This window comes from Battus philenor, unplaced genomic scaffold (genome assembly GCF_028537555.1).
Source record: "Battus philenor isolate CCGP_79_NKW_IND1 unplaced genomic scaffold, ilBatPhil1.0.hap1 SCAF_6, whole genome shotgun sequence".
Taxonomy (NCBI): domain Eukaryota; kingdom Metazoa; phylum Arthropoda; class Insecta; order Lepidoptera; family Papilionidae; genus Battus; species Battus philenor.
In genome coordinates, this window is record NW_027181726.1 from 9,997,265 (window position 1) to 10,016,357 (window position 19,093).

The 19,093-nt window shown below is 33.0% G+C and overlaps 1 protein-coding gene across 2 annotated transcripts in view; it reads left to right on the forward strand.

Moving 5' to 3' along the window:
* Nucleotides 1-1,164: 1,164 nt before the first annotated feature.
* The window catches only part of Sp1 (transcription factor Sp8), a 48,481-nt gene continuing 30,552 nt past the window's right edge, over nucleotides 1,165-19,093 (forward strand). Inside the window, exons 1-2 of one of the 2 annotated variants that reach the window (XM_068773693.1) lie at nucleotides 1,165-1,366; nucleotides 7,704-7,751. In XM_068773693.1, the coding sequence (XP_068629794.1) occupies nucleotides 1,289-1,366; nucleotides 7,704-7,751 (126 nt within the window). In that variant the 5' untranslated portion in view covers nucleotides 1,165-1,288. Of the gene's footprint in view, nucleotides 1,367-7,703; nucleotides 7,752-17,449; nucleotides 17,568-19,093 lie in introns of those variants that run through there. The other variant, XM_068773692.1, reaches the window with a different exon arrangement.

Consider the following 19,093-nt stretch of genomic DNA (forward strand, 5'->3'; position numbering starts at 1 on the left):
GGACCCTGGGCTTCGCTGCCCTATACTACAATTTTACAGGACTGGAAGCTCTTCGCTTCGACGGACGCTTCCGTAAACTTCTATCGTTATATATACATATACATATAAGTTATTCATTTTTAATAACTTTTATGAAAAGTACTTTTTCTTTGCTGATAGAATTGATAATTATAGAATGTAACATCTTTTTACTAAAGTCTTTGTTAATTAAGCATATAAAAGATAATTTCTTGTACCCACAACGTATTTTTAGAGTTAAACGACTCTTTATCATGGATTAAGTGCAAACTTTGGATAGTTTTATACAAAAAAATCTTGTTACTAATTAGGAAAGCCAGACCAATAATTTCAAACGTTTGTGTTTGCTTAAAATCAAGTGAAGTTATGAAAAAAATTGATAAAGACATCTAAAGATATTTGTGCTACTTGAATAATAAAATGGTTTAACCGGTGATATTAACAAGACAGGCGTTAGTACCGAGGGCAAAGATGAACTGAATATTGCCAGCACGAGGTATTGTTATCATCATTGAAGCTGTTTGACGTCCACTGATGAATATAGGCTTTACCCATAGATTTCAAACAGTACTGGTAGGGTGCGGCCTGCAGCCTGTCTCTTCTGATGACCTTAACAAGGTTGTCTGTCCGCCTTATGAGCGGACTTTTTGAGTTGTGCATACCGGTCAGTTGTCTCCCTTTTAGAACCTTTGAATTCTAACAGCCATCTGCTCTGTACGCTATGTTATGTTACCAATAAATTATAATGCGAAGACGTAAAGTCTCAGGAAGTCGCTGGATGCAGGCCATGTACAATTCATCATCGAAGCGATTCCCAAGAGAGGCCTAAGCTTTGCAGTGGATGTCTATTAACCGACTTAATTATCTAATAAAATTAATATTTGTCCTACTGTCTAATGCATTTTGTTATCTAAAAAATGTGGTGAAATTCAGGCGTTTTGATTACTATTGTAATAAGTGCGTTATCGAGTCATATTAGTTTTGCGTGTGCGATAAAGGTTCCGCCCTAACCAGCCGCCCTCCGGTTGCGCCGCCCCGAGTAAACAAACACGCGGCAAACCAAAAGAGACAGTCGGCGCGCGAGCGAGACGGCGGCTGCGGCTCGCGAGACCCCAAACCCTGCAATTAGTAGGCGAGATTCGTTCGCCGCATCGATTCGTTACGAGATAATTGCTCCGTTGAATTTTACAATTAATTGAAAATATTGTCGCGTGTGAACTAGTGGAGGTACAGTGAGGCCCTGTTTCGTATTGGAATCTGATGGGCCGCAATGAACTGCGCCTACTACCAGCAACACGGGGGCACGCACCCCGCGCCCCATAATGCCAACAATAACTACTTCAACGAGGTACCCACTCCTTCTTTACTCGTTCTTTTATGTATTCATTTATTTGCTCAATAACTCAAACTGATTTTCTAGTAAAAATCACACTTCTTGTAAGAGATCTCTCCATGTATATTACGTCATATAGGTTAAATCTAACTCCTTTACTCGTTTTTTAATAAGAAAAATAAGCGCAAGAAAATGATTTTTCTGCTACAAATTAAACATACTTATTCGTTCGGGCAAAATTAGTAATAACTACAATAAAATAGCTATTTTGTATATTATTTATAAAATTAAATTAAAACTAATCGCGATCGTTTACTATTGTTGTATTTACTGTTCGTTTATTAGTATATATTAGTGATAATCATAGTATTTAAAAAATTGAGTGAATAATTATTTAGAAATTTCCTATTACAGGTAATATCACAGATATAATATATACTTATGTACAATTTAAATAAATTTTTAGTAACTAAAACATTCTCAAATAATAGACATTATAACAGTTAAGAAAATTATCTTAATATTAAGAATACAAATATAAGTATAGATAATAAGGAACATTGTGCAGCACTGGTAACACTAAATATTATACAAATTATAAACAGAGTTCTTTAAAAATTAACTAATGTTAATAGTTCATTCATTCGTTCGTTCATCAAGTCGTAATAGAATGTTTCTCAATATACTAGTCATATAATAAGCAGTAATTTAAATTTAACGGTAGTGATACAGCTGAAATAATTTGCCACTAATATTTTAAATAATTCATTTATGAAAGCGGTGACTTAAGAGAAAAAAAATGTTGCAAGTATAAATAATTGTATCATTTTTTTAAACTTTTTTATGTTATTTATTCTCTTGCGCATACTTAAGTTTATGAAGGCATATCGTTAAGAACGTATTGTAAGAGAGAGTTTGAGTTTCTTCCGCCTCTTCTTTCATTACTAACGTTTTCCGAAGGGAATAGCCGAAGTCTCCTCATGAAGGCAATATCAAAATGTCATTCCATGGAATGCTTGCCTAAGCTATCCAAGAGCTTGGTGCTCTATCTGGTAATATTGTGATATAATGGCTAACGAACCATAGTTCCCGAGGTAATTATCGAGATAAGTTACGTAAACGTGGTTTAGGATAAGCGACTTTCGTATTCTGTCACCTGAAGTTCGCAAAATCTGTAAATGACAATAAGATGTAGCGTTAATATTAGTCTATAACAATATTCATATAACAATATTCCCCTACAACCGTTTGCAGCAAAATTTATCTGGCTTATTATAATTTTTGTTAACGAATTATTGGAATTCTATTGTATAGTTAATAAATTAGGGATCTCGTATTTTATTAAACTACGAACCTTCACCTTTCTTCGCGACGTTAACAAACGCACAAAAGGCACTCGACAAAAATAAGCAAACAAAGCTCACCTCCGTCTAACAAAGGTAGAATGGGAATAAAAATATTTAATTGGTATGATTACGTGTGATTACGGAGTACAAACACCTCCCGGGGTCCCAGTCACACCACTCCACGGTCGAGTTTCCTTTATTCTTTTGTCGGCGTTCCTCACAAAGCTTTGTCGTTATTTTGCTCAGTGGCAGACTGTAATCAATAAACGCAATGATTGAATTATATATGAAATTGAAACTATTCTCATGTTAAACACATTGATTTCGTCGTTTATTTTAAGACACGACTTTCAAGACACAAATTACAAAAGTTAGTGTCTAGTTAAAGTTATGTGGAGGCGTAGATGAAGAAAATATTATGAAGACGTTAAAAGTAATATCGTATATGGTACGAGGGTGACAACTTTAAATCAAAGGGTGAGATTAACGAAATTATAGCACCTAAAGAAAATATGAAATGAATATTACCAATACGAGTAATCATCATTATCATTCCAGCCATAGGACGTCCAATGTTGGACATAGACGTCTCACATAGATTTCCAAGATTTCAAATTAAAAGCGGGCTGCATTCATCATCTCCCGACGACCTTAACTAGGTAGCCTGTCCATTTTGTGGACGGACTACGTTACACTTGAACATTAATATTTTCATTTGTATATTGTATGCTGTTATCTTTGCTGATAGATGTTGAAATACTTCCGGTACCCATAATCACGTCAGCTGATAGATCACTATGATAACCGGTCTTGCACTGCCCATGCGACTGTTCGCAACCTTTACCATGTTATGGGTCGGTTAGTAGAGGGTGCCAAACATAAGTTAATCCGTACCACGAGGAGATATTTATCTTATCTGTCCGTGGTTATCTCAATGGGTTCTGTACAGTGAATAAATTAATTTGTAATTCTTGTTTTATGGAAATAAATAACTAATTGGTGGAATAATTTAATGCAAAACTTATTTTTAAATAAAATTATTCTTATAATAATAGTTCTTGTTAATAAGCATGACTTTAATTGGTACTAGATGTTTCCTGCTAGACATTTTGCGTAAAAAGTTATAGGTTAGATAATGCTTATTTCCCGATTAGCCTACATTCGATTGAGGTTGAACCTTTGTTCTGAAATACAGGCGCATAAACGTCATGCACGTTGTATTGTGTTACAAAGGCTTCGCTTTTCTCAAAACCACTGTCAGTATCGAAATGTTATTTAAAAGGAACTTTTTGTTTATAGGACGCCTTTTTTATATTTATTACATATTTTTGATAATTATTTAACATAATATTCGTAGAAATCTATTACTTTTATCAACGAACGTCGTTGATATATGGTTGTAAAAACCGTTAAACATAAATTTTATGTTTAATAAAATTATCGTAATGTTCCCTTAAACGCAATAAGCTATTATTTAATTACTTTTATATTGAGTTCGAGCTTAAAATAATCTGAAAATTATTAAATACTAAAAATAAGACTGCCGGACTAAAACTCAACAATTTCTTTAAGAATTTTAATAACTGTATGTTATGGTACATTATGCAATATTCATAAATTCTTTATTTTAAGGGATCCAAAAAATAATGTCGTTTTCTTGAGTTACTTTCACACGACTCCATTTTAACAAGTTTTTATTTCTAATCAACAAAATATTCACTTTCGTTATTACAAACTTGTGCCATCTAGTGTACAACGTCTTCCAAGTATTTATTGAGCTACCAAATGAAAATCAATTTTTGACATGCGCAGAAACGACATTAATTTTCGGTCTCACTAATGTTTAAAAAATTAGTATAATTGTTATTAATTATACTCTATAAAGGTTATATTAGAAAAGATATTGTCTATTATTACAATTTTGAAAAATGGTTCAGAAGAAATATTACAAACGAAATTATGTTATCTGTGATATGAATAAAACAACGAAAAGAGCAATTGTAAATAAATAGCACTGAAAAAAATATTAGTTTTGGAATATAATTTATATAATTGATGAATTCTGCATAGACAATATAACTTTTTATAGATACGTTAGTTTGTTTTACTGATACAAATCGTAAACAGTAAGTAGTGGTAGTTATTGACCGAATGTATAATTATTATAATGTAGACTTAAAACACTTTTTTTTTGGTCACGAGAAGCGAGTCATCGTAATTAAATACAATCCTTTTAAACTGCGGCGGCTAGCGACCAAGATGCGTTACACTAAAGCGTAATTACGATTTATTAGAACTATTATTAAGTGTTACATAATGTACTCAGCCTATTAACACATGTTGTTCACCCATTTCAACTACATAATATTTACTAATAATATGCTTCATCATCTTTTCAGCTATAGTCCACTGCTGGAGATAGGCCACTCCTGTACATTTCCAATAGGACAGGTTTAAAAAAGACTAACACGGCTTACGCATATTTCTGGTGAAGAAGTCCGACATGGTGCCCATCTGTAGCCTCAACCAGTCCAGAACCTCAAGGTTCTAGTCGCAATTTGTTCTGCAGGTTGTATAGCCTACCGACTACGACTTTAACTTGCCAATCCGAATGGCTTCATTCGTCTATGAATCTCCTCAATCCTATCGTAAAGAAAAACCGAGGATAGTGTATCTTAGAATTTACAATGTTTATTTTTTTAACATATACACTATTAAATTATTAAAGATTCGCCTTTAGTTATTTTTAATTATTAAATCTTTTTCTATAGTTTATTTATAAGTATGAATTAATCAGAAATGCAATTCTGTACAATTTTAATCCTAATTATATTTAATAATATAAAATTCGTGTCATACACATTCATACATAACATTAAATCCTCTATAGAATATCATAAATTTACATAACTTATCACAACTAAGCTCAATCTCTAATAATAAAGTATCGCAATTGTTTATATATCTACGTTTCTTAGAGTGTAGCGAAATGTAGTTCAATATTATACTGCAAAGTATAGAAAAAATGGCGTTGAGCGTTCGATTGATTGTAAATAATATGTCCTTAATAACACGACGCTATACATAATTTGAACAGAAATATCCTACGCGCTATCTTTCATTACCTTAAGGTATAAAATAGGCCGTCATAGTCCTAGTAATTTAATTCACTCCTGGTTCCATCAGCTTACTTCCTGTTTGGCGTTAGATCTCAACGGAACATTATCTTAAAAAGTCGATCTATTGTCTATAGCACACAAGAAGTACAATTGAGATTATGACTCAATTATGTTGAGATGGCGTCGCATAAAACTGTAAACAGTTCAATGAATCTGAACGTCGCTTTATACTGATTACTATTGCTAAAAGTGCGAATTCCGAGAAAACATTTTATGTTTTTCCTCAATAAACCAATAAGCTTGTTAGGAATTTCGACGCCGCGGCAGTTTTCTGTTCCTGTGTTGCGTTGCGTGCGTTTTCATGATTCATCGATACGTAATAAAAAAAGAAAATTACTTCTAAAAGTCTTAATCGATTATATAGTGCTTACAATTAAAACATTGGTGAAGCCACACGTGCTTCTAAATATCTTCATTTTAGCCAAAATACGCCTACTACAAGACATGGGTCTCACTTAAAAATTGCCACAATGACCGGTCTTGCGTTGCTCGCATCTGTCAACATCCGCAACCTTGACTACGTCATCACCACGCCGCGTTTACCAGTTCGTGGTCACCACTCAAAAACCTTTCGGCCTCACCTGTCATCAGTTGCACCTGCGATGATCCTAATAGCAATGCACAACACCATGTTTATGTTCATCACCTAGATAGGTATATAATTGTAATCACATCATCTAACATTTGCCTATTCATCCGATGAATGAAAACAAAAACGAAAACTAATTAGAAAGTCCCTAAAAAGTTAATATCATAAGCCGGAGCGGCGTACACACGAGCGAATTTAATTTGGAGCGTTTTTAATTATGGCGGGAGATTCGTTCGGAGCCGGCCGGTTTCGGCGCCGCGGCTCCAGCCCTGTAATTATGGACCCCGTAATAGCGAGGCCTGGTCCCCGCACTTCCCCTCCCGTCTGAGCTCTAGCCTGGTGTAGCTACGTCAACGAAATTGAGTTATAAATGTGTACGTGAGAAATATATACTAAAAGCAAATATATGGATGAACTACAGACGAGAAATTTACATAATATTAAGTATATAATACCATTTTGGATAGTGCAAAAAATGTTGTGTAAAATATTGTCTAAAAATATACGGCCTTTGAACATTGGTTCGTAGACAAATGCCTTCTAAATACAGTACCTGGATAGGAGTATCTTCAATTCCTTGATAAGCCCATCGGTAAAATACGCAGGTATGGTCCGTAATCTATATTATGTTAAATATAAACAGTAAATAGAATATCGTAGATTTTACTGAGCCGATCAATTATAATTTAACTATTTATAATTACAATGAATTCGGTAAAAAGATTCCAAATTTAAAAACTCAACGCTGCAAACTTTTCAACGGGGGTTATACGTATTTACGCCTGAAATAACAGATGTACTGTCAATGATTGTATTATTGCAAAAATATACTTCTTCATTATCACAATTTGAGTTATATAATGTACAGCAATGGACATCGTCTGTCACAATAGTCCGAGCCATTATCAAAAAGATCAGTTAGAAGTGGCCTGAATCTTCGTCTTTTAATGATTTAACAAGGTCGTCTCTACACCTTGTGTTGACGTCCTTCCAGTTTTCGATCCGTGGTCTCTACTCCAAAACCTTAAGTCTTTTGCGACCATCAGATCTGCAGGCTATTTGAACCACCTATTGCTATTTTAATAGCTCATCGTCGCTTTTGTTCGTCTGTAGATCTCCTCAAATTTAATTTATTAAATGAATACGAATTCGTAAATGTTCATGAACATAATACCAATCATATATTACTTACATATTATAAGAATAATTTCAAATATTAACATGAGATTTTGTTTCAGGTTAGTATCGACTCCGTATCTGCGGACCACAAGGATATGAAGATTTTAGTAAGTACTAAATGTCACACTGTTTTATTTTAATACTTACTAATGTCAAACTTATCATATATTTTTTAAATTAATGTATTTGGAATAGTAGAAAGTTCTTTTTTTAATAAAGCTGTCTAATTACGTATTTTATAAGATAGTCGAATATTATTACTGGAACAAAAAAAAATAAAAATGAATTAGAATTATGTTTCATGCATTCGATTTTTAAATATTTTTTAATGGTGTCTTTAATATTAGAAAGTTGGTAATTTTTATACGTACACGTAATTTCATTAGTAGCATCATCAGTTAAATATTTAAAATAACAAGTTTTTCCGACTTTTATCCTTGTAGCAATTAAGAGCCGACATCACTGTTAATTTTATTTGAGCGGACATTTTTTGAGTTCAATTCCGTCGTTTAGATGTGGGATTATAACTGCAATAAATAGTAAATCTGTATAAGAGCCGATACAATAGAGTAATCTTTGTCACAAGGATTTCTTAACGCTTGGCTATTCATGCAGGTGAAGTCTTGATGCAATCCAATGCGATCCTCTATCACGAAGTGAGGAAATTATATCGGAACGAATGTCCAATGTCGAAATCGGTAATTTATTTTGATTTGTCGTCGTATCGACGGGCACTGTAAAATGGCTATTGTGCGGCTATGAGAGGCGCGGGTAATGCATTCGACACGGTTTCGGTGCGATTGCGAGATCGTTCACGTGGCGTCCACCCACGGACACCGTCCCGAGAGCAATCGCCGACGACCTACGTAGCTTTATGCATAAGCGTGCTTTGATCATTCACGCGTTCATTGCGGTTCACTACTCCAAACTCAACGATAAACTTAATTTGTTCCACATTTTGACTTTTTTTTTAATAAATATAAATCGTTAAATGTGCTAATCACCAATAAGATATTTTATTTCTTATTTTCTATCCAACTTGTACAAACAATCCTTCTCTTCTTTAAAAATCATGGAGTAAATTAAAAGACATTCCCTTACTTGTTATTTATTCCTCGTCCATCAAAATCTAAAAGGGCGTGCGTGGCTATTCTTATTACTAATCTAACACGATCCTATTGTAATTTTTTTTTTGTTTATAATCAAATGAAAATATCAAAGAAAAGTAAAGTCATGCAGTATGCGAAAGAAATATATTTGTAGGCGATCGTTGTTTATTTTTATGACATTAAATTAAGAAAAAAATTGATAATTCTGGAACGAATTTTAAATATAATAGCTATTTTTCTATTTGACTGCAACATGGCACGGGACTACAACATTTTAATTCATATTAATATTCTGCAGAGTATGAGATATATTCTTAAAAAAATTAAATCGGTAAAGTCATTCTTAAATTGGTGTGACTAAGAGACATAAATATTAATTTTCTAAACATAGATTACCTACAATAAATGTTTAATGCAATTCGTAGCTATTATAGGATTATTAATTCTTTGTTAAGATTTTCTTTGATAGCATAATTTAGCATAACTTTTACTTATAACCTAAAAATAACTATTAATAAAAAAGATATTTAAAATCATAAATACTTAGCGATATTAATTTAAAGTCGATATGATATTAATATATTGTTGTATAGATGATATTAAACGTGTACATAGAGTTGAAACGTGCACAATGGATATGAGGTAATGTTTAGAATAGTTTGCACAATACATATTGAACGCAGTAGGCACGAGCGACGCCGTAGGGCGCCACTAGACTGTGTGAGGTCGGATTATGTTGTATACGATGCTATTGTAAATATTACAATATGTACTTTCAAACTGATTTAATATTGAAGACTTTGAAATTGATTTTATTATGTAGTCTTACCGTCTAACTTTCAATTCAAATTAAAAAAAACAATGCAAAAAGAAAGTATAAACATACATACTTTTTGCATTTTTAATAAATCTTTCTTCTCTTTTATAATATAGATCTATTATGTAAATTTAGTAAATTATAATGCTGATTAAATTCTAGCTCATATATTGCATGTTAAAATCCACACCCCTTAAGTTAAGGTCGCGAGATGTCGCTGGATGCAGGCATCCTAATATAGGTCATCGCGGCGATCTTTAGTGGAGCCCTATGCTTTGCAGTGGGGGTCTATGGGAGTCTTAGGGGGTCAATGGGGGTCTATGGGGGCTGACGAGATGATTATTAGAGATCTAAATTAAAATAAAAGCCCTTATTACTACGATAAGCAACTATGTGTCAATTACCATATGTATTATATGTTTTCGTATTCTAAATTTCTAAGAAATATAATATTTATTTATTACTAAAAATTATAATTATTAATTACATTTTTGATAAGTTCTGTTAATATTCTATTTTTAATTATAAGTATAAATATCATAAAATTAAAGTATTTGGCGATTCACAAAGTTATCTTATATTACTTAAAATACATAATGTAATTCATACAGGTACAATAATATTCACGACTAGGAATACATTTGCTTTATGTCTTTTGGTACATTATCACATCTATAGTTTTTTTTTTGTATACTGTGCCAAGAAGTTCTCTTACGTAAAGTTGATTTAGTAGAAAGATGTTAGTTAGTATTATATATTCGTAACAATTTCGCAGGCGACTGTATCTTTTTTAATTGTCATGCAATGATTTTAAAAAGTTGATCATATGAAAACTTGTTAAAAACATACTACGGCACAAATCATATACAGTACAATACAGTTTGGAAATCAATTGCGCTAAGTATTTCGTTAAAAATATTTCTTAAGGGGGAACAGATATGAATTAGTTAATTGAAGTTGTACGATACCGTAATAGAATAGCTTATTCATTTTTCTAAATACGTAAACAAGTATAAATAATGCAAATAAAATAAAAGACATATGTAATATGTTTAGTTTAATACACAAATATTTAGAAATATTTAACTAACTATAAGAATTGCCTTTTAGTTTAGCGTTTCAAATAAATTCAACGTAAATTCATTGCGGATATTTCAAGAGCGTTTTACTGCCGGTTGTTATGGACAAGTAGCTTTTGGGGTCTTTGAAGTGATCTCGGAAAATATCAAGAGTGGCGACAAGAGGGTGCAACCTTATATATATCTGCTATATTTGTATTTCGTTGTGTTTTAGTCGAAACATTTTTTTAAGATTTTTCATTGAATTGAAATTTAAAACATTAACTTTAATAATTAGGTTCAAAGGTCTCATATAACCTAATAAATAATTACGATTGTAATTTTTGAAATTCCTTACCGCAGTCTATGTTTCTTTCCATAGCATTAAGCAGATATAGGAAGTAGCATATAGCAGATAGGATATAGCGCATAGCAGATGGCATATATTAATGTTCTTACAGAAAAGGCACCATAGCTAGTAAATTTTTAATGTTTAAATTTACCATGACGTTACAAGGTGACAAATGCGATTGTGTGACCCAGGAATGCTTGGGGTTTTGTGTTTCAAATACCTGGATAGCATATCGTCTTTATGGGCAGGTCTTCTCGCATACCACCATGTAAAAGTCTTGTTCATCACGTTCCTTTATAAAATTATCATAAACTGTGTGATAGTGATTTACTGGACATAGTTATAATGTATTCGAGTTAAGAAAATAGCTACACATCGGTATTCCTCACCTTAGCCGTAAATGTAAACTTATTAAATCATAATAGAAAGCTGTGATCACATTTACCACTTGAAGTATCCATTCAGAAAAACAACGTGTTATTAAGTAAAAAAGAAAACACGGTGATAAGCGACTAATTACCGAGAATACAATATAATAATCACTTTAATAAATTAAACATTAAATAAAAAATATTAGACTGTAAATTTTACGTAATTATGTTCGCAATCTTAAAATACAGATTTTGTTTTCCTTGAAAAAATGTATGTATATCTTTTGGAAATCAAGTCAATGTTTAAAACAACATATTTGGCTATTTAGATTTTGGACTATATAAAATTTTATAATTTTTACATAAATATATTTTTAATATAAATTACGCAATAGTATCGATTTTGTATATACAGCGATTGTTCTCGATTATCGAGAGAAAATAATAAGCAACCTAAGTGCTTTAAATTCAAAAATAAAAACTAAAGGTTTATGGAATAACAGGTTTAAACCGGTGTGTTTAGCACTTTGAAGCTAAAGATATAACGGTGCATGTGATATGGCCCGGCGTCGTTCACTTCCGCCTATTTCCGGCGCTCGTGTGTCGTCGCCGGTCAAACTGATCTAATAGTGCGCTGCGGAGATAACGACTTTACCTGTTTGGAGGTTCAGGAGTTGAGTTAGCGTTAGTTGAGTCAATTGAAGCGAAGTTCTTGAGTTAATTTTGACATGTTCGAGAACTTACCTCGTGTATTATCACTAATAAACATTTTAAGTACACGAGTAACTAAAAATTTTACATGTCATATTGCTATATCTATATATTTTGACATAATTATTGTCCGAGTGTGACTAACTTTACGTCAAATATAGTGTCGGTTACAGTGCTTTTGGTCTCATTGGAAAACTATAGGAGGGCTATATCTATCAGAGTACGTTCTACGGTTAAAATGATGAACTATATATGAAAGACCGGTCATCGAGGCGATCTTTGTAATAGACCTATGCCTTGCAGTGAGCGTCCATCGGCTAAAAAGAAGAAGATATAGCGGTGCGCATTATTATTATTTACATAAGCTATCAGTCGTTTTTTAACTTTAGCCATTTAGTTTAATAACCATTATATCCAGGGTGACCCGGACCTCTTAACCATCTTATATACGTGCAGGACAATTAGTTATAGATTATTTATTTTCTTATTTTAAAATAAAATTACTTACATGAGCACTGGTAACCCAGCGGTAGAGGACTAAGACTTGCGATCGTAGATCGTGGGTTCGATTCTTATATAATATACTTTGCGCATTATTTATATAGGATTGTCACTGATCACAAATAAATTTCCAGAGGATGAGCAGTAGCGTACCATAATACCACACTGTGATTGCCATCCCGCTTGCCAAGGGTGGCTATTATGGTATATCCACTATCGATAACTTTGGGCGATGCTTACATCTTGCAGTGGGCATCGATGGGCAGGAACGACGACGACGATTTATTGTAGGTGTTTTTGTTTTGATGGTCAAAAATTTTTATTTAGGACTTTCCGAGCAAAGGTAATTTAATTTATATGGTATTGCTTGAATAACTGAAGACATATACTAGTTTTTTGTAACGTAATGTATCTTTAATATTGTGTTTATTTTAAGTTTCATTAGGAGAGTGAAATGCTAGTTAGAAATGATATTAAAAAACATTTTCATAGAGATATAATTACTGTTCTGTTGATATTTGCTGCCACACGAAATATCGTATAACTTGATTTCACTCGCGAACGCCGCCCTCTCCCGTCGTAATTTTACATCTCTGCGTGAGATTCGTTCCAAAATTAAAATGTTTATTGCGTTAAGCCGAATTCGCACGGTCGCATATGAGCCCCGAGCGTTTTATTTCGTTATCCCGACCACGCCCAACCCTCTGCTCCCCTACTCTCACCTCGCTACAATTTTACTACATCAAACCTGATGGCACCCTCGTTCGACTCAACCCTGCGACTGTCATTTCCAGCATCTCATGTAAATGTATACCTTGAACTCTACATAATAAGGCGCATTATTGAATGATGTTCCATCTTTTCTATCCGTGACATGCGTGTCATAAAACTATTAGCCGCTTAAGCTATTCTTAAAGCGACGACGTTTCTCTTAGAAATGTTTAGCGGTCGCGATGCCGGAACCCGTAGGGTGCGGAAGGGCGCTTTCATATTTTTTTCGCGCGATTTTTTATACCTTTATGGTGTTTTTAAGTTCAATTACGAATTATTTGGTTGTGTATTAGACCCTTTTTGGGGTATCATACTTCATTATCTTTAACACCTTGTTCTACGTTCGAACAATTGTCTACATTCACATGAGATAATTTGGTAGGTTTTGACAGCTGCAAGCGTTGGTCAGAAGTATTTGACATTATTTGTAGTAATAATCAGAATTATTCTACCGTTTTTTGTTACAGCGCTAAAGTTGTGTTTCGTCAATGTTTATTCCACATGACTTTCTTGATTTACTCTAGTACCCTTGAAAATGTTTAAATTGATTTATATGGGATTTTAATTATTAATGTTTATTTAGTACTCTTTAAGGTATATCTTCCAGAAACAAACACATAGTATTATAATAATTATAAAAAGAGTACTATGGGCGGTCGTATTAAAATTAATTTCTTTCAGGCAACAATCGTTAAAAAATAAAAGAAAGATAAGATGTTAGTCATCAAGTACGTTATACGAGATAGTTTAGAATATTAAACATTTATTCAGACATATATTTACTTATACACAAATATTTATATACGACGAAAATAATTTCAGTCGTAAGACGTTCTCTGCTGGACATAGACCTTTCGTATAATTTTCAGGAGAACCGGCTTGAAGTGGCTTGCTTCTCTGTGTCGACCTTAGCACGTCGTATGTATACCGCATTTGTAGGTATTCTGCGCCGGGCATATCTGTTCGTGGTTTCTATTCCTGAACCTTAAGAAAAAAAAGGTTATCTGTCAGTAAATATATTACTGTAGTAAACTTCACCGTCATCACAATTTCAGTTGTACCACGTCCATGGCTGGGCATAGGCCTCACACAGATTTTCAATAAAACCAGTTGGAAATGCCCGGATTCCAGCGCCTTCTGATGACCTGATAAAATCATCATTATCATTAAGCTGTACTTGCCGACATATATATGTATATACATATTTATTTATTTTATTGCAATTTATTTTTATTTTGACGTTACCGTCGAATTCTTTCCAGTCCTTATGTCAAAGTGATTAATTTGTCTATGATAAGATGCTACAAATTTTAGATCCTAAATTATCCTATCCATATGATTTATCATAACACCGTTTATGTTGTACTGTTATATTATTTTGTATAATTTATATGGAATCGAATCCGCGATATCTAATAGTGCTTAGCGATCTTGAATCACCAAACTAAATTAAGAATGTACATAATGTTACAGAACATAAAATTCTTAAATGCTATTTTATCTATTTCTCGTTTATTTCTTAAATGTTTTAAAGTAGAGCATCTTCTTTAAAGCGTGAGCTATTAATGCTATGATCGTTAAATTAAAGCGCTAACCCAAGCAACGGTCGCAGTAACATTAAACGCTTGCACGGTCAGTTAATACCGAGAAGTTTTACTGCGGCCATGTATCCATAAAGCGAAATGTCGATTGCAATTCGGATCGTAATCTTAAGGAACAAAGCGTAGATACGCTAAACCCGAAATGAATAATTCACACATTACTATGCCAAATGCTATTTTTAATAAACTCTTTATTTAATCGCTTTTAACGGGTCTAACAGAGCATAACGTTGATATCATAAGTAACATCATTTAAGCTGCAGGACTTTCTACTACACGTAGACTACACAGGACTACTACACATAGACCCCCTAGAATTCCACAGAATTCGCACAAACCCCCAAATGAATAAAGATAAACCAGGTCCCCAGTGGGTTCCCTCAAAGTATAGTAGCGACATTTCATTTAACAATTCGAAAATAAAAAGTTTTTACCAATATATAGATTTTAACAACAAATTAAGTATCAACTTAGAAATGATTCTTTCAAAGTAGTTTCCTTCATAATCTATGCATCGATGCTGTAATAATATTATGTGAGGCAGTAGGCTCACTTGGAAAATTTCACATGTCAAAACTAAAATGACTTAAATTTTTGTAGCTCTCGTCGAACGATTTGTGGTTTTTAAAATATTTTTAATTCTATTTTTAAACTGGCCAGTTTTAAAATTACACAAGCAGTAATGCCAAAATGGTAAATTCAGAATGACAGTTAAATACAATTTTTAAGTTACCGCCAATGTGAAAATAAGTGACAGAATAATGTTATGTACGTATGTGAAAGGATTAATAATGAGTTCTGTTTTCGAATTTTTTTTTAACTGGCCAATATAAAATTTATTTAATCGGCAACAAATAATCATAAGTAAAGAAATTATTAATTCAATTTTAAAGTCAAAAGTATCAAACGTACGTCAATTTTAAAACAGTGTACTGTTAGAATATATCTTTTTTTGTCATCAATATATCTTTTATGGTATATTGTATCGTGCAATGACACTGTTCTATAGTTTTTGAATGACAGAAGAGACGTTATTGTATTTTTTTTAAATAAAAGAAGTACATAACGATGGAAATTTTTGATTAACAAAAGTAATCGTAGAATCATAATAATTTGAATAAATTACTATTAAAATTCATTAATAATGAGATGAAATATCGCAATGGATTTCAATATTACGGAAAGATATGTTCACATTCATTTCTCTGTTCAACGTCACGACTTTCCGCGATCGAAATTTAAACTATTATACTATACTTTACTAAAAAACTATTATACTATATTAACTTAACTAAATTTCCGGTACAGAAAATTATCACAGAAAAGTTCTGAAGAAATGAAAGAATGATAAAAGCTCTGAAACTGGTCTGGCCGTCAACGTAGTGTTTGTACGAATAAGACGGTCGAAACAGTAAGGAAAAGAAATCGAAGAATTCCGAAATCAATGTCCGAAAGCAACAGTTTTATCAAGGGAGATGAAGATAGCACCTAAAATCATGTCGCGAATTTTAAAAGATGACGTAGAATTTGCAGCCATTGGAGACCACTTTGAATAAGCTTTATATATTTATATTTATATTCGTTTTATATTAATGTATTAAACTAAACTCGCTATTAACGTACCCCATTTCCTTTTTATTCTTTCCGTATGTGTGTAAAAATGTCTTTTAACTTACTGGCAACAAATATAAATATTAGGGGACTAAGTACAATTAAATGTTTTTAATTTAGTTAATACCTTTTTGCTAAGCTGTTGATATACAGTGCTGTGGTATATCATCTGATATGTATCTGCACGTTGGGCTCTTGTATCTAATGATAGCATTATACTAGGGGTCGACGTGATCTGTACCTGTCAAATAACCATTAAGAAAATATTAAACATTTTTGTCAAGCTAAAATGTGTCTAAATATAACAATAATACGCCAAAGAAAAATACATAAATAATTTAGTCCTACCAAATTCGATATGGCGAGCCCCAACTATAATATGATAGAAACAATTTTTGAGTTATCTTCGTTAAAAATAATGGGAAAAAGTCTTCTTTGAACTTATCTTTTTACTTCTGATATCGAATAAATTGCTTACAAGATTTTACGTACCTACCACCAAATTAAACAGTGACTTTCCGTTACAAAAAAAAAAATGACTGGAATGATCTGTAAGAAGAAAAGGAAATAGGACAGTCACATTCCATATTCAAATATGAAGCTATAAAGTGGCATCATGCCGTAACGGTATCCGAGAGCTGAGCAAAGTCTAAGTGAGTTGAGTAAGCGGCAATTTGGAACAAGAAAAAAGTTTATGCAAATCGGGGGAGCCGGAATAAAATGGAGTCGAGCGCGTGCGATCGATACGCCCGCCTTGTGACCTTGCGGGGCGCGGCTGGGAGGGAGCGAGTGGGACTGGTACCGCCCACCTATCCGCCGCGCCTGCCCCCGCCCACGCCCACGCCCACGCAGCGCGCACTGCCCGGCCGCACTGAGCGACGCGACGCGTGCCAAGCTCCTCGAAACTACGGCGCGGATATCTGACGCGCGCCGGCGCTGTCTCGCGATGTGCTAGTGTAACGTGCCAAACATGATTACCGACATGTATGCGCCTTTTACGGCGCCCGCTTCCAAATCCATTGTAAGTTATATCATGTTTTTTTATTATTGTTTCCAACAATTTTTTACCAGCCATGCTCAGTGAAAAATATTCGAATTTTGACAAAAAATATGTGTAGTTTAAAGAAATAGATTGCATTAAATCCCTTCACAGTTCTTTTTTAACAAACTATTTTTTTTTAAATAAATCTCCACTAATATATTTTCGGCCAGTTGTCAATGAGTTTTACGTTATTTACGAAAAATTTTAACAAAAAATCGTTAAAGTTTTAATAAATATGCGCTCAGTGAATGGAGGCTAAATATTTTCAATTTCTGATGTAATTATGTTTTTTAAAAAACATTGTTGACAAGGAAATTTTCCGTCAAAATTTATTTAACTTTATCTAAATATTACTTATAATTTGTGTTACATTGATTATTCTTTAATTGTATTATATATTTACAATTATTAAAAATAAATTGTATTATTTTATGGCATAGTTAAATAAAAGAAGTTTAATTTTTAGCAAATCAAAAGTAATCTAATTAATTTTTAAAAATAACTGAGCTATTTAATTTGCGTTTTAATGTTTAAATTTTTCATTGTATTTACATGTTTAATATACACTATTGCCGATTTGTAATGTAAATATGAATATGGGCAGGTTTGTAGTTCTGACTGACAAACTCTTACGTTTACGCTTGTCACCTTGAAAGAGACAGTTAAATGAGATAAGTGGAGATAAAAATAGGCGATACATACATAGCCTGTTGTTAACTGACGTGGAATGAAAAAGAGTATTTACAATAATGTGTTATGAGAAACAAGCTCGGAGGGACCTTGCGTCTTTCCGAACGTCGATGTCCGCCGCGACATCGGTCGCCGTCGGCGACATGCGCTTTGCGTGCCCGTGCTTACAACCTCGCGGCCACAGATTACAAACGCGTAATAAAGCACAGATTATAAACTCTTGTCATAAACAAAAATTGTAGGTACACGAACGGTTAATAGCCTTAATTTCTACATTAGATGAAAGGTTAAGCGTTCATGACGGATGATATGTTTGATGTGATAATTTTCTCTTGTAATTCGTAACTAAATTATTTTTTATGCGATGTAAACTGACATTTAAAATATTGTGTACTTTTTTGACACAATCTTTTTAAATGACATTTCACAATGTCATCATAATTTGTTGCGTAAAATAGTTATTTATTTCATTCATTTCAGTGACAGATTCAAAAGCGTTGACAAATTCATTCAATCATACACTGACATTGACACCGGCAAAAAGACTCGGAAGCGATTCAATATCCCGAGATATTGTTTTCCCGCTCTATACATCTTTCCCCGCCAAAATATTTGTCATCGCAAACAGATTTAGGAAGAGAACAAATCACTCTTATAGCAGTCAGTTCGATTGAATTTACGGAGTATTGAAACAGAGAACAATGAGGTATTGTTCTATTTCGACTTACGAACGAGAGTTCATTTGATTCACTAACGCTAGCTTATTTGATAACATTTTTTTTAATCGAACAATGGACAGATACATCTTATTAGGG